Below are 14529 nucleotides of genomic sequence, written 5' to 3' on the forward strand. Positions count from 1 at the left end.
AATCCGCGATCGATGGCCGCGCGTACGTTCGCGCTTCCAGCGAGCGCGGATTTCATTGATGAATCAGGGGCAATGTAGGCAGAGATGTACCAAAAAAAAGGCACGCCTAAATGTAGGGATGATGATGCTGTACATGGACTTAACAGGGTGTAATCAACTTTGTAAAGATGCCTGGAAATCATGGCAGTTGGGAAAGATGAAAACAGCATAGGTAAGGTATATCTTTATTTCAGGGACTGACTGTCATGTGAAACCTGCAACATCTTTCTTTGTCCCAGTTTAAATACTAACCCATCATGTTGCTCCAAAAAGCACATTTAATATTCAAATAACACAAAGAGATATTGCTAAACCTCACAGTCCTTCTTTATTAGGCAAAAATGACGATACCCACACTGACAAACATGTCAATAACTAAACCAAAAAGTGGTTAAAGTTAAAGGAGACAGAAATAAAGTAAAAAACCAGACAAAAAGTAGAAAAGAATAGGCAGTGTTAACCTTGGTGTAAACAATATGCTTTTTGGCTTAAAAGGGTTTGGTATTTGTGATTGATATTATCCTCTATATGGTTTGTATACCTGTATTACAATTTCCCCCTTGAGTTCATGGACCTGTTGGCATTTTGTTTTTCAAATTGTAAATATTGTTTTTTTGTGACGTCTCTACTATTTTTTGTATGTCCAATCAGTGATTTGTAACATGCCTTGTATCACAAAGTTTGGGTTTTACCAATTTTAACCGGGGAGAAGTGATAACCAGGCAATTTTCATGAAGTTGTTTTGTGAATGGTGCAATTTTTCTGAATATTGGTTTCAATTTCACCCTTAACTTGGAAAACATACTGTATTTTAAAGTATAGTGATAATTGTTGGCTACATTCATACAATAAATCAGTCATTAATCATTTTAGAAATTTAAACAAACCTGCAACATAAGTTGGAGAGTTAACTTGGGTGATCAGCACACATTGTGATGGATGAGATTTACTGATATGATATAACTGATGCTGAATTTACTTCTGTGGTCATAAACAGTTGTATTTGTTTTTGTGGGTGGGTGTGTTGTGGTTTATTTTAATACATTATTTTTGGGTGCCATTACTTCTGGCTTACTGTAGCTCTTTTTGGAATGGTATACAATATGCTCGTTTTGGAATGGTATACAATATGCTCTGTAACACTTTACTCATTACTCATTAGGGTGAGGGGGTGGCACATGTTACCACAGGTTCCCTGTAAACCTTTAGGAACTTTTGTGACAATGCTTTGTTCTGGGACTTTGCTAATAATGGCAGAAGCCAGTGGCATAGATTCAATTGTCTTTTTTATACACTGGCAGGTAGCAAAAGAAACCCCAAAGTGCAAAGTCAAAATGCCTGACAGGTCTTCATTTTGGCTCCAGATACTAGAGATGGGATACTGCTCCTAGTAAGCAATAGGACATTTATCTTCTAGCTGGAGTTAGGTCACTGCCCCTTGGTTTTCCGTTGGGAAATCCTATTAAACACACCGGTGAATACAAAGTTCAACAACATATTTCTTGTACCTGTATCTTGTAGATGTTTTCATCTAAAGGGTGGGAAAAATGTCACCTATGAAGATGGAATCACAGATGCAGCAATTTCAACACCTGAGATTCCTTGTTCTACTGTTCTATTGTTTTGTATACATGTGTTGTTTTTTTATCCTTGTAACCTTTATCCTTGTTGAAGCCTTGCATGCATATCAGAGTAAATATATATGGGTAAAAGTCTGTACAAATTAAATACTATTGGGTATTTTGCGGATTGTTCAGTTTCTGTGCATTTTTATCTCATGTGGCCATCCAAGAGCTGGGAAGACACTCCAAACAAGGTTGAAAATAAGTAACAAAGTATACAATAGGTCTGAGTTATTAAAGCTCTCTAAAACTAGAAAAGATAAACTATCATGGGAGAACCTGGGCAATCCAGGATATTTGGAATGGACTTGGTCTAAGACATTTGCCAAAATAATTAACCCATGGTTTGTAAGAAATACATTCATAGTTTGTTGGATCACCAGGGTTCTTCCATGATTATCTTCTCTAGTCTTGGAGAGTTTTATTAAATCTGACCCAAAAAGATGAGTCTTTTTTAAAATATAAATATAATAGATCATTATAAATAATTAATGTAAAAATAAAAAGAAATGTAAAATCCCAATATTTCAGTAAACCCTCTTTATTGAAATTTAAAAAAAAAAGAGTTTTCAAGTTTTGGTCTTGCTTACAGGGCTTAGTATTGGTCTGAACAAATTTTGTATATAGTTCATGGCCTTGACAGTTACGCACCTTCCTATAGGCAAAAAATATTTAGCCATTTTGTCTTTTGTCAGGCTGCATGACTAAACACAGATTTGGGTGGCAATAACCCAGGCCTGTCCTAGGATCCACAGCAGTTTCCACCACCTACCCACTGCCTTTTCTTAAACCAAAAGAGCTACACCATCTGCAGCTCCTGCTGCTGATCTAGAGCTTTGACTTTAGCTATGGAAGAAGAGAAAGACATGGTACAGCACCAGAACCCCCCCCCCCCCCCCCCCCCCCCCTTCTTACCCAAGTTGACTAAGCATCCACACACCTGCAGAAGACAGAGAATAGAAGCTGTAGGGGAAGAAAAGCATCACTATTGTACAGGTGGTTCAGCGAAGGTTATGTTGATTTTCAGTGGGTAAGCATGTCATAAATGATTAGGTGGAAACGGAGGCCATTCTGTCTGCAAGGCCACAAGTGCCACCACCAGGTGCAGTCAAACCAAGGCAATGAACAACAAACTGAATTAATGCTCTTCACCTCCCTAAATCTGTCCTTTTGCCCTAATCGACTTGTGATTCACACAAACTACGCATTTCCATTTCCTAGAGAAAAGGGATAAAAAAAACACTAAGAGACTAAGAGATTATGCTAAGAGAATAAGAACCTATGCTCTCAGAGGGAATTGTGTTGAGTTTTGAGAGGTACCCTGGCTCCAGGGTAATATATAACATTCACTGTTTTAAACTTCCTTCTGTGACTAAGATAATATTCAAGCCATTCAGTCCACAAGGAAATAAACTTGGTTGGAAAGAATACGTTTTGAAGACATTCATAACTGAACCTTTTTTCTACCACAGGTGATGCTCTCAAGAGTGGTGTTGGTGCTGGTGCCATTCTTTCTGTCACCCATAGTTAATAAATTCTGGATTTAGAACTAAGAGGTTTAGTTTAGGTTGAGGACCCACTAGTATTGTGTAACTTGTAAAGGCCTATATGAGACAACAAGTTTACACTCGCAATGTAAGGCGGCAGCCAAATTGTTAAGCACTTGTGTGCAAATTGTATATACCTATTATATTCTGTATAACTGGAAATCAACTGCTGTTGCATAAAACTAGTTTGATTTTATTAGCAACTGTAGAACTAGAAATATTATGTGTGGTTACACTTGCTTAACAGTCACACTGTTCCCAAACACTTTCCCAAAATGCATTTCTCAAAAGAAATCATTTTCCCTTAAAGCGTACCTGAACTCAAAACTTTTTCTTTACATAAAAGGGTAGACAACCCTTTTATTTGAAGTAAAAACTTAGTTTGTTAGTGTTTTTTTTAAGTGCAACACCTTTTTTTTTTTTTTAAAGTCCCCCAGGATACCTATGTCACACATCCCGGGAGGCTTCTGGCTGCTCCTGGGCCCTTTCATCAATAGTGAAAACACTATTTCTCACACATGCGCCATTTCTCACACTTGCACAGTGTGAGATCAGGTAGGAAGATGAACATGGAAGAAGAGAGAACAAGATGGTGGCTCCGGGCACTTTCTCTGTGCCAGGCCAAAGACTGATACTGGGACGACCTCCCGATAAATAGACTGATCAGCAGGATTGAAGGTAAGTGTGATTTTTTTTTCGTTTTTAGTTTTCTTTACGGCTTTAGGTAAATTTTCTCTAATAAAATAGCAGTAAGCCCTTACTGTTTTAATTTTTAATACTATTTTTTACTACATTTTTATCTAATAAAATAGCAGTAAGCCCTTACTGTTTTAATTTTTAATACTATTTTTTACTACATTAGCTCTGCCTCTGACTTGCAGTAGCAGACAACGTCTTGGCTAACTGTGCATCATCTTTTAAAGAGTGCTTCACTGATATGCCTTCCTTCGCCAATATGCCGGCCTGTCTGCCACAATACCTGTCAGTTCTCACAGCGGTCCATGCTAAAGCATCCTGCTGCATCCTGTTCCTGTGTGCCCTGTCAAGCTGCCAGGTACAGCACTCACTCTCTGCCTCCTGTCTTGCTCACAATGACATAGCCCAGGGAGGAGGAGCTCCTTAAAAGAACAGAGGCTATTTTTGCCTCAGAAGTATTGGTGGCTGGTGCTGTGACTTTGCACCAGCTACCTTGATACCCTGCACTGTTTCCTTGTGATTTATGACCTGAGATGTGGAATCTGACTATTAGGGATGAGTGGAAATGGCTCTGGCATTCTCGCATAAATTTCCTCCAACTTCCAATGGTTCTACGAGGTTTCCATGAACCGATTTTGCGAAACTATCAGAAGAAGAAATTAAAACAGGAAAGTTCCCAGGGTCACGTGACCATGGGAACGGAACTGCAAATGAACTCTGTAGTTCCACTACGGTCCCCGGGGCACTAGAGGTTAATTATCATTTTTGGTAAGCAAGAAAGGCCCGAGTCGCCACGAGATCGAATTTAATATTCTCACTCGATCATCTCTACTGACCATGTCTGTCTGCTGCCAGCCCTGACCTGTGCCTGGAATCTGACCACATCTGTCTGCCGTCTGCTTTTAACTGTGCTTGGACTCTAACCGCTTCTGTCTGCAGCCTGCCCTTACCCTCGCTTGGCCCCATACTGTATTCGCCTGCCGCCTGTCTCCACACCAAGGCCGCTCCAGCCTTCCTCCTCAGGTAGGGTAACCCTGAGGGTCTTGACCTGGTAGCATTCAGAAGCAAAGAGCCCGGGGGCGCTGGTGAAGACCTGATGTTGCTTAGACTCTGGCCTTGGGCAATCCCACACTACCTGCCTGTGGAGTTCCTGACACTGTCACTGGATGATCCTGAGTGAGGGCATATGAGAAATCTAAACTTGGAATTTGAGCTTGAATTGCACAAATTTGGAGTTCTGATCTGTGGTCATAATAACTCAAACCTTAGACAAATTAAACTTTGACTAGAACATTCCAACCACCACTGACTTTATATTGATGCAGATAGCTCTAAAAATGTATATCTTTGGGATTTCCTGTGTTAAATTGAGTTTGAGTTTGACTGAGAGTATCCTTTTCTCTAATCTTAGAGGATATTCCCTCACTGTGGATTTCTTTTAGTGTGGATAGTGGGGAACATTTGATATTGTAATCGGGTTTTGCTTTCAAGATTGGTTTAACAGTGCTGGGTGGCTTCTGCAATGGGTATTTATTGTAGCATGAAGTGTATGTTTATTTATTCTAGGTCAGGTTAGATAGGACATTACTGATGGCTTCGAGCAATATCTCCCATTCCCACTCCCCTAATTAAATGTCCTTGCTAAATAACAAACAGGTACATGAAAACATAACAATGGGAGCCTTATTATGGTATGAAGAGAAATACATATGCCAGGGATGGAGAAGTAAAAAAAAAAAACAGTAAATTTGCCTGAACTTGATTGTGTGTTGAGCAAATGCTAAGTAGCTGGATGGAAAATGATTCTGTCAACTCCCTATACTTGAAGTAAAACCATAAAATTAATATAGATGTTGTTCTTTGATACACTTTAAGACACTTAAGAGTCTATTTATAGACTATTCAAATTGAGCGATTAGAAAGTTGTTGGTGTATTCATTGTGTGTGAATTGAGATGGGAAAACATTCTCATACAGACAAAACACAAAAACTAGAAATTAGAAGATGTATTGTAATGTTTGCATCGACATGGAATGCAAATGTATAGGCTATGTGCTTTCCCTTACTCTACTTTGTGCTAATGCAGCTTTTCATGCACCTTTCTGAGATGAGGGAATCCTTGAATTAGCTTTGAGGTCCTCGGGGAACCCCTGCTTTAATTTCTATATTCACAGCTCGTGGTACATCACTGTAGTGGTCAGTGGGAAAAGTGTTTCTTACATTGCAGGCCAGTAGGAAGCATATCACCCCAAAAGGTAGCCAAAATGATCATTGGTGTCAGCTAAACTTATCTAGGAGACCCAAATTACTCAAGGAACCCCTAGCAACCCCTGGAGGAGCCCTGGTTGAGAAACACTTTGTTAATGTAATTAGTAAGGGATACCACTGAATGGCTTCTTTGTTTTATTTAACAGCAGTATGTGCTTCTATTAGCTCTTATTAGCTTGTAGTTGTTAAAACTATCAGACATCAGGAGTGTGCCAGTAGGTCTCTGTTCCTCCATGCCTTGTGCTGCTTCCTGTATATTCTCCCATCAATAGAGAGGCAGACTGACATGAGGATTTTTGTAAGTGGTAGTAAAATTAAAAGTCACATTAAGTGATATACATACCAAAAATAAATTACTGCATAGAAATGTGATTTGTTAAGGTATGTAATTTTGTACCTGTAATAGCAAGCTGTATAACAAAAAATGTCATTCTTGATTTCCTCTTCCGAACCCGGTCCTTCCATGTTAAGTACAAAACCACAGAATTTCCAATTATGATGATGACAAATAGAATCCAAAGAGTAATTAACTGTTCTGTCTAAAGAAAACAAAACGATGAAAAATAGCATTACTTGATTAAACATTACCAGCTAGGAACTTATTAAACAAAAGCTTTACAAAAATATTTACATCACATGTAGACTTTGCAAGGAGCATTAAGTTAAAAAAATGCTCTTGTTTTAAAGCACACCGTGTACACAGTACACACAGTTTTTAATACTACACATAGGACTCTATGTGTAAATCTGACATTCCCTGGTGGAAATTGCAGGTCCATGTGTTTCAATGGCAGTAATTGATTCTCACCATGGAAAGGGAATATCAGATAAAGCCCTTAAAATGCAAGTTAATTTATAAGTTGCTTGATATATATAGCTAACATATTAATGTCTAATTCATTCTCAAATGATAACCATTAGTCTGTTGTGGAGACATCTCCAGTATTGGGTGTTTTGTGCTTTCTTGGAATTTTTATTGAACATTACCTCGGACACATAACAATAATTCAAACACATCAATGAATAACTTATCATACATTAACATGTGTGCTGTAAAACATCACAATATACAACACGTGTAAAGGAGACCCTGATGTCATAGAGGTGGTGAATCTATTATGTCGCTTGATAAACGCAGGTCCTAAAAAGAGCAGAGGCACAGAGTCTACTGAGCAGCCAGTGTTCCCCAGAGGACCTCTGAAAAGAAGATGCTGCAGATGGCTCCCAGGTTGAAGCCCTTGGTCTTGTCTTTTACTGGCAGGCAGAAATTAAATTTAGTACAAAGTTTATAGGGAAGGTCTTAGTCAAACAGACACAAGGTCAGGTAAATAAATAACAAGGATGATTGAGAAAGAGGCAGATGTCACAGGTTTCAGAACTGGAAAAAGGATCATGGGTGCAGGATACTGGGAACTGATATCCAATAAGGTCTGTGCTCAGGCAACTCCCTGCATGGTTTAAAACAACTTGATCTCAGAGAAAAATCAACAGAAAAGGAGCATGAGATCATCTAAACATATTGATTGGATTGACTGGAAATTAAAAAGAGCCCAAACAAATTATTAACATTAGGTGCAAAAATGTAGACAACTCAGTTGCATCATGAACATCTGCAGAACAGACGGTAACACATATTGAATTTAAAGTGAAGAATATACCTTAGGTGTTCTGCCTTCCTAATAAAAATTCTGGTACTAAGGTAATCATAACTTTTGGCATCCAGAGGTACCTTCACATATATAAAAGCCTTCAACTACAGCAGCAACTTAGTCTGCTCCAGTAGAAAAAGCGCTACCTCTTTTGGGTAGTTTCAAATTTTGCCTTCTTATCCCCACCACCTTCATATTACTATTGACATAATAATATAAATTCCAATTTTAATAGCAATAGAAATGTATAATAGGTGGAAAGAGGTGGAGAAAGCTTTAGTGCTGCCTGAAAGTTTCACAGCTTTTGCCTGATACTGAGACATATTTGTGAAAATTGATAGATACCTGAGCGTTTTAGGTTTAACAAAAAATTCTTTCATGAACTTAAAAAAATTTATAAACAGTACTTACTTCCAAAACCTGGAAATGAATTGATATTTAGGTTTATTCAATAAAAAATAGAAGGGTCCCTATACCTGCTTTGGTTTGCGAACATCCAATGATTGAGACATGTTTTCTGAGAGTGTCCGAGGGTTCCTCCATTTTGGGAGAGGGTACACAGGCTCCTCTCAAAGTTTACTGATTATCAAATCCCCTTTGAGGTGGGATTCTTCCTCCTGCATTACACTACTATCCCAGGGAAAATCTACCATAAAAATCTTCTAATAAAATTCATGAACATAGCAAGAGCTTGTATACCAGCAATGTGGTGACAAACTGAGATCCCTAGCATTGCAGAGTGGTTGACAATTTTAATGAGATATATGTAAAGGAAGAACTGACTGCCTCCATAAGATGCATTGAGGAAGTAACCAATCAGAGATGGTTCTACTGGACCATGTTCTGGGATTCAACAGATTATCTTACCACTCTCCAACCGAGCACCTAAATTGCCAATTTCCCTCTGATACATGTTACATACATTTTTACTGCAATAACATAAAACACATACAAACAAATGATATGGTTACAAAAGCATTTCATTCTAGCAGGTTATCTTAATATGCAAAAATATATTTTTTTTCCCACTGTCTGTTAAACCTTTACCTGTAGTTAGCTAAAAAATACATTCATTATCAAGCTGGTTATTTTAAAACTCTAGAGTAATTATATTTTAGGGGCACAATTAATCACAAATATGTTCTGTAATCATTTACTGGAGTAAAACTATTGTAGGATCCAGAGAAAAGTCCAGATAAGATTTCTACACCAACATGTAAATGCCAAATTTTAGTATGTATCTTTTATTGCATTTTATGTATCAATATTGCACATCAAGCATCGGACAAACAAGCACTTCCAGACAGATGACAGTATACCTGGTACCTATAAATGTGGGCATTGCCCACAATGCAACTGGAAATCTGATAGTTCAGTAACAATACTACCAAACAATACCATACATAAAATTAGGCATAGAGTAGACTGCTCGACCAACGGAGTCCTATACTTCGTTTAATACAAATATGGTAGTTTTTTTATCGGGAAAACGAAAAGAACCTTGCCGAAGCGTACATATGAGCATATTTAGCGTAATCTCCTTCAGTGCACTTGAACATATCCCCTAAAACCCTAGGGGGGGGGAAATTGATAACAAATTATTACAATTGGAAACTCCGTGGATTTTCCACCTGACTACAACATGCCCACCTGGCTTAAACAATATGTTTACTTTTAAACCATTCTTATAAATCTCTTTACCTACTACCATTAATCTGTAATTACTTTCCCTCTGCCTTTCTCAAAATATTTGTCTATTTCTATTGGTCCTTCATAATCAAATACATTTGCCAAATATCAGAAATTTCTGGTATTCTCAAACTCCATAGTATCTTTGGATGTGATGCAAGTACCTTGATGTGTACCTGTCTATTAGTATTAAGATTATCATATCGTTATACAAAGAATTAGTTGTTTATGTTAGATATAGGATATTATGAGCACATTTCTGTGCCTCAAATTATTGTATTATAAGTTTTCACTTAGTAATTATTGACTGTTTATTCAAACTATTTGTATTCTATGAAAGTTCCAAGGAATTATCCAGATTTCATACCTATATAGACTTAACTATTTATTTGGTTCAATACGCCTTTACACTTAATCTATATAAGCCGCCTTACGAGGGACCAGGACACCCATATATCCACCAATACACGGGTGTAAAAAATAGAGTTAGGGGTCCCCATCTTTAGGTTTGCCTCACCTAACTCTCACTCTTCCTCTCCCTCATTTGAACCCGGAGCAGTTCTATACCTGCCTCCGGCTTCAGGACCTGCAAACTCATATGGGTTTTTACCCAAGCAGGTGAAGGCGGTGCCAACTGTATCACTTTTATTTATTACTCCACACTAAACATAATAACCATGTTCACATATTGATCTCACGCACCTGGTAGCATAAATACAACCTTTAGACACAAATCTCGCGAGACTATGCGAGTACAACCTGGTTCCTACTTCCTAATCTCGTGAGTTCACATGGAGTAGTGTGATCTCACAAGAAGGTGAAGTTTACTAACGATTTCCTAACCTAAATCCCGCAAGATCACGTAATCATGTGGGATTTCCCACGGACCTAGATTGTGATGAACTCTTGTCTCCCTCCTCCTTGAGACTGGGTGCTGACCTCCCGTCCTATACTATCCCACTAACCATCAATGACTCAGTAAGGAAACCTTGAGTACCTCTCCTATTACTGAATATTGATTTTATTCTGTACCTAATTGTTCAGATGTCCTCCTGAACAGAGGAGAAACACCCTTTCTTAGACCTATCCACTGCACAATTACTCTAAAAGTTAGTATCACATTTCACTTCCCTCTTTTTATTGCTTCCCTTTTTCATTTGCCCACTATGACAGTACTACAAAGGAAACATGATTCATTTGTTTTTTAGGCATCCTAAGCTAATACTCCAGAGATTTATTACCTAATAATATAATATAGTAAAGAACAGAATTCCTACCCAATCACAATAACGTGTTTTTTTTTATATTGTTCCAATAAATACCCCCCTACATCCACCTAAAAAATCGTATCATATTACTATCTAATTAATTATTGTTTCTAGATATCAGGATTAACAAATACCAATAAACTCCTAATTTTTTATCAGACCTGATGCTATTTTCAAAACATATCCTTTTTGTAGGTACATGTCTTCCTACAAACCTTATTATATTCATTATTTAGTTCAATAACTCCTAGCTATAAGCTAATTGACCCCCTTTACATTACAGCATCACTCCCTTTCAATACAGGATCTAAACTCTAACACACAAAGTACAAGTTTTCAAAATCTTTATTTACTGATCAAAAACATTTCAAGTAAGTACCTATATTATATGAACATTTGGTTCTATCTTACTTTGTTTGTCAAATTTGGGGTAGTCCTTGACAACCAGGGATGAGCGGACACCTGGAAGTTTGGGTTCGCCGGGTTCGGGCAAACTTCGGCTCAAAGTTCGGGTTCATTCCGGGTACCCAAAATCGTAAAGTTTAGTACAGACCCGAACTTTACAATTCGGATTCACTCAACACTAATATTAAGGGTTAGTGGGTAGGGATGAGCGAACACCTGGAAGTTCGGGTTTGGCCGAACTTCAGTTTAAAGTTCGGGTTCGCTCAACACTATTGACAACCATTTTACTTTACCATACCTTACCATTTACCTAATCTATTTCTACCCATTTTTTTACCTCCTTAAAGGGAACTAGGGGTACTGCAATGCGGATAACATCTTGGTATCGTCCACCTCTGTTTTTTAAGTACCTTAATATCACTATGTAAGTAATTTATGTTTAACTACAGAGCATCTATATACTTAGTACCTTTGTTATTTAGTTAATTATACAATATTCATATATATATATATATATTTTTTTTTTTTTTTTTTTTTTGCTTGTTTTTGCGTACTGCTTAGTTATGATTCTTTGAAGTATCCATCATCATGATCTCAATAATCCCCTAAGGAAACCATCTTGGCGAAACACGTCGGGACACAAGATAGGCTAATAACCTTAAGATAGATATCTATTGTATTGCTAATTTAAAGTTTTTTCAATTATTTTGCCTCAATTATTTACATAGACTAGGAGTACTATGTTGGAAATAGGACTACCTTGATTGTATACACAAAAAACACAACATAATCTTATAAATGCCTCAAAAGCCCACTCTCCTCTCTATCTTTCTCCTTCTGAATATTCAACAAAAGTAAAAAATATTTTAGGCTTGGCAGTAATCTAATCTTATCCTTATACACAAAATATTTCTGAACAAGCCTATCCTGTTAACACTCTTTTTGTCTTAAGTTTGAAAATACACAAGATGCAAATTTGCTTTAAAATAAATAAGATACATGTAACTATTTATTCAGTTACCTAAAAATTCTACCATCAAAACAACCAAAATGTGCATGTCTTTAAAGCTTTTGCTAAATCTCTAGCACTGCCAAAACCATCACTTTCAACTCCCAGCAGCAAAGCCTGCAGTAAAATTATTGCTCAGTTTTATAGAAATAAATGCAGAAAAATATTTTAAGCCATGAGTGATATGCCAGAAGCCAAGGAAGCTGGTTATCATATGGTCTAGTATTGGTTCTTTCATATTTCTAGATATAATTTCTTCTTTCATGTAGCACATGGATTCTAGACATAGTACTAAACCTTAGTATATCATCCTAGTAATGTCACCTCCACAGTAACTTTCATTTTAAATAAGAAAAAAAAATAGGATTATATGCCTTAAGCTTTATAGGCTATGAAAGAAAATGACTTTTTATTATTCATTAAAGTGTTTCTAAATCAAAACAAAAATGTAACATATTGCAGTTTACCAATATTTAGATGAGGTGAAGATGAAGTGTTGTCACACTAAGACAGTGTTTCACAACCTTTTTAACATGGTGGAACCCCTTAAAATAATTTCAGGTCTTTATGAAACCCCTACCATGATTATCCACAATTTACAATACATTAGTCAGGTGGTCAGTAACAAGAATGCTTTCTACATTACATTCAAGTGGGAAGAATTCCATGCTTGTAGTTGGAAAATCATTGGTACGGCCCTAGTTCCTCGCCAGACACTAGTTCCTCAATATAATGCCATACTTTACATCTATGTCAAGCCCCTTCTCAGCCTCAGGAGGCTAGTTGCGCTAGTTGCGCCAAAAGATGGTGTCTGGGGAAGGGCTAGAAAAGGACCAGCAGAGGATAATGCATTAAAAGAAGGTTCCCTGTGAGGCAAATTCAAAATACTGAGCCAAATGTCATACACAGGTAAATACTCTACCAGACGAGGTAACCAATGGAAAGGACAAAAGTAGAGTCGGGTCACGGGCAAGACGTTGGTCGAGGCAGTATTCAATTGCAGGGTCAAAAACAGGCAGAGCCAGCAACAGTAGGTCAAATAAATACACACACCAGCAGCAGGTAAGCTCAGTTTAATGCTACATCAGGGACTGGTGACTGGTAGCAGGAAGGCTATAAAGTCCTAGCAGTCAATGTCAGTGCAGGACTGAAATCAGGAATTGCTCATTGGCTACAGCATAACTCCAAACCCCCTTAACTGCACACAGTCTCAGAGCATGGGATGCCAAGAATACATTCACAGCTAAAGGGAAACAGGGATGCTGCAAGCTGCAGAGCAGAGATCAGACGACTATTTCCTGTCTCTCCTCTACTGGTATGCTGCTACAAGCGACACTGGCAGATATAAAATACTGGGCTGGCTACACTGTGGAGGCACACAGCCTGGGTTTGCCAGCCTAAAATGTGTCTCCTAACATGGCATCAGTTAAACTGGCCTGGGAGTTATAAACTGCCTATTGCTCATGGAACCTCTGGCAACCTCTGACAGAATGCTAGGATTCCACAGAACCCTTGTTTAGAAACACGGCACTAAAACAAGAATTGTGATATATTATTTTACAGGGCTGGCGGCAAATGAAGTTGTATTATGCAATATCTAAGCGCCTAACATGGCACAAATTAGATTTTTCGAAACAGTACTTTTTTTTAGAGCCCTCTATATCACATAGTCACTTGTTTATAGCTGGTGATTTGAATTTAGGCCAAATGCCCCAATGGGATCGGCTCTCATTATCTGATACCACTAGACCTCACACTATTGCACAGTCCTCTGCTGGTTTTAGACATCTCCTTCACTGCTATGGTTTATTAGATGCATGGCATATTTACCATCCCACAGATTCCAATCCTCATAGTACACACTATAAAATAGACTACTTCTTTGTGTTTCTACTCTCTGAGCTACTTTTTTCTCAGATTTATGTTCTATTACATGGTCTGATCATGCGCCTACAGTTCTAGTAGTGAAGCTACCGGTAAGTACAACCTTGGTGAGAAAGTGTCATTGGAAACCTAATGACTTCTTGCTTAAGTATCCTCCTACTAAAGTGGCTTTTCAAACTTCTTCGGATGCCTACTTTCTGGAAAATTTGCAGTCAGTGCCACAGACTTCTTTGGGAAGCCCATAAAGCGGTATTTCGGTGTCATTGCACAACGGAATCCGCTAAACTAAAAAAAATGCCCTATATAGCACGGTACATGACTCGCAACAAGGTGACCAATCTATCCTTAGATCACGTAATTCAGACTATCTGGCACTGTGCTCTTTTCTGGTAGAAAAGCTTCTGGTTTGGAAAGCCTGGCTATTGAAAAGCTTAATGATGTCTGGAGGAAAAG

General features: G+C 37.9%; 1 protein-coding gene across 1 annotated transcript in view; it reads right to left on the reverse strand.

The window, feature by feature from the left end:
- The window catches only part of NPSR1 (neuropeptide S receptor 1), a 158348-nt gene that overhangs the window by 107671 nt on the left and 36148 nt on the right, over positions 1-14529 (reverse strand). Inside the window, exon 2 of the mRNA XM_072412223.1 lies at positions 6570-6711. Within this exon, the coding sequence (XP_072268324.1) occupies positions 6570-6711 (142 nt within the window). The remainder of the gene's footprint in view (positions 1-6569; positions 6712-14529) is intronic.

The sequence above is a fragment of the Pyxicephalus adspersus genome, chromosome 5 (assembly GCF_032062135.1).
Source record: "Pyxicephalus adspersus chromosome 5, UCB_Pads_2.0, whole genome shotgun sequence".
NCBI lineage: Eukaryota > Metazoa > Chordata > Amphibia > Anura > Pyxicephalidae > Pyxicephalus > Pyxicephalus adspersus.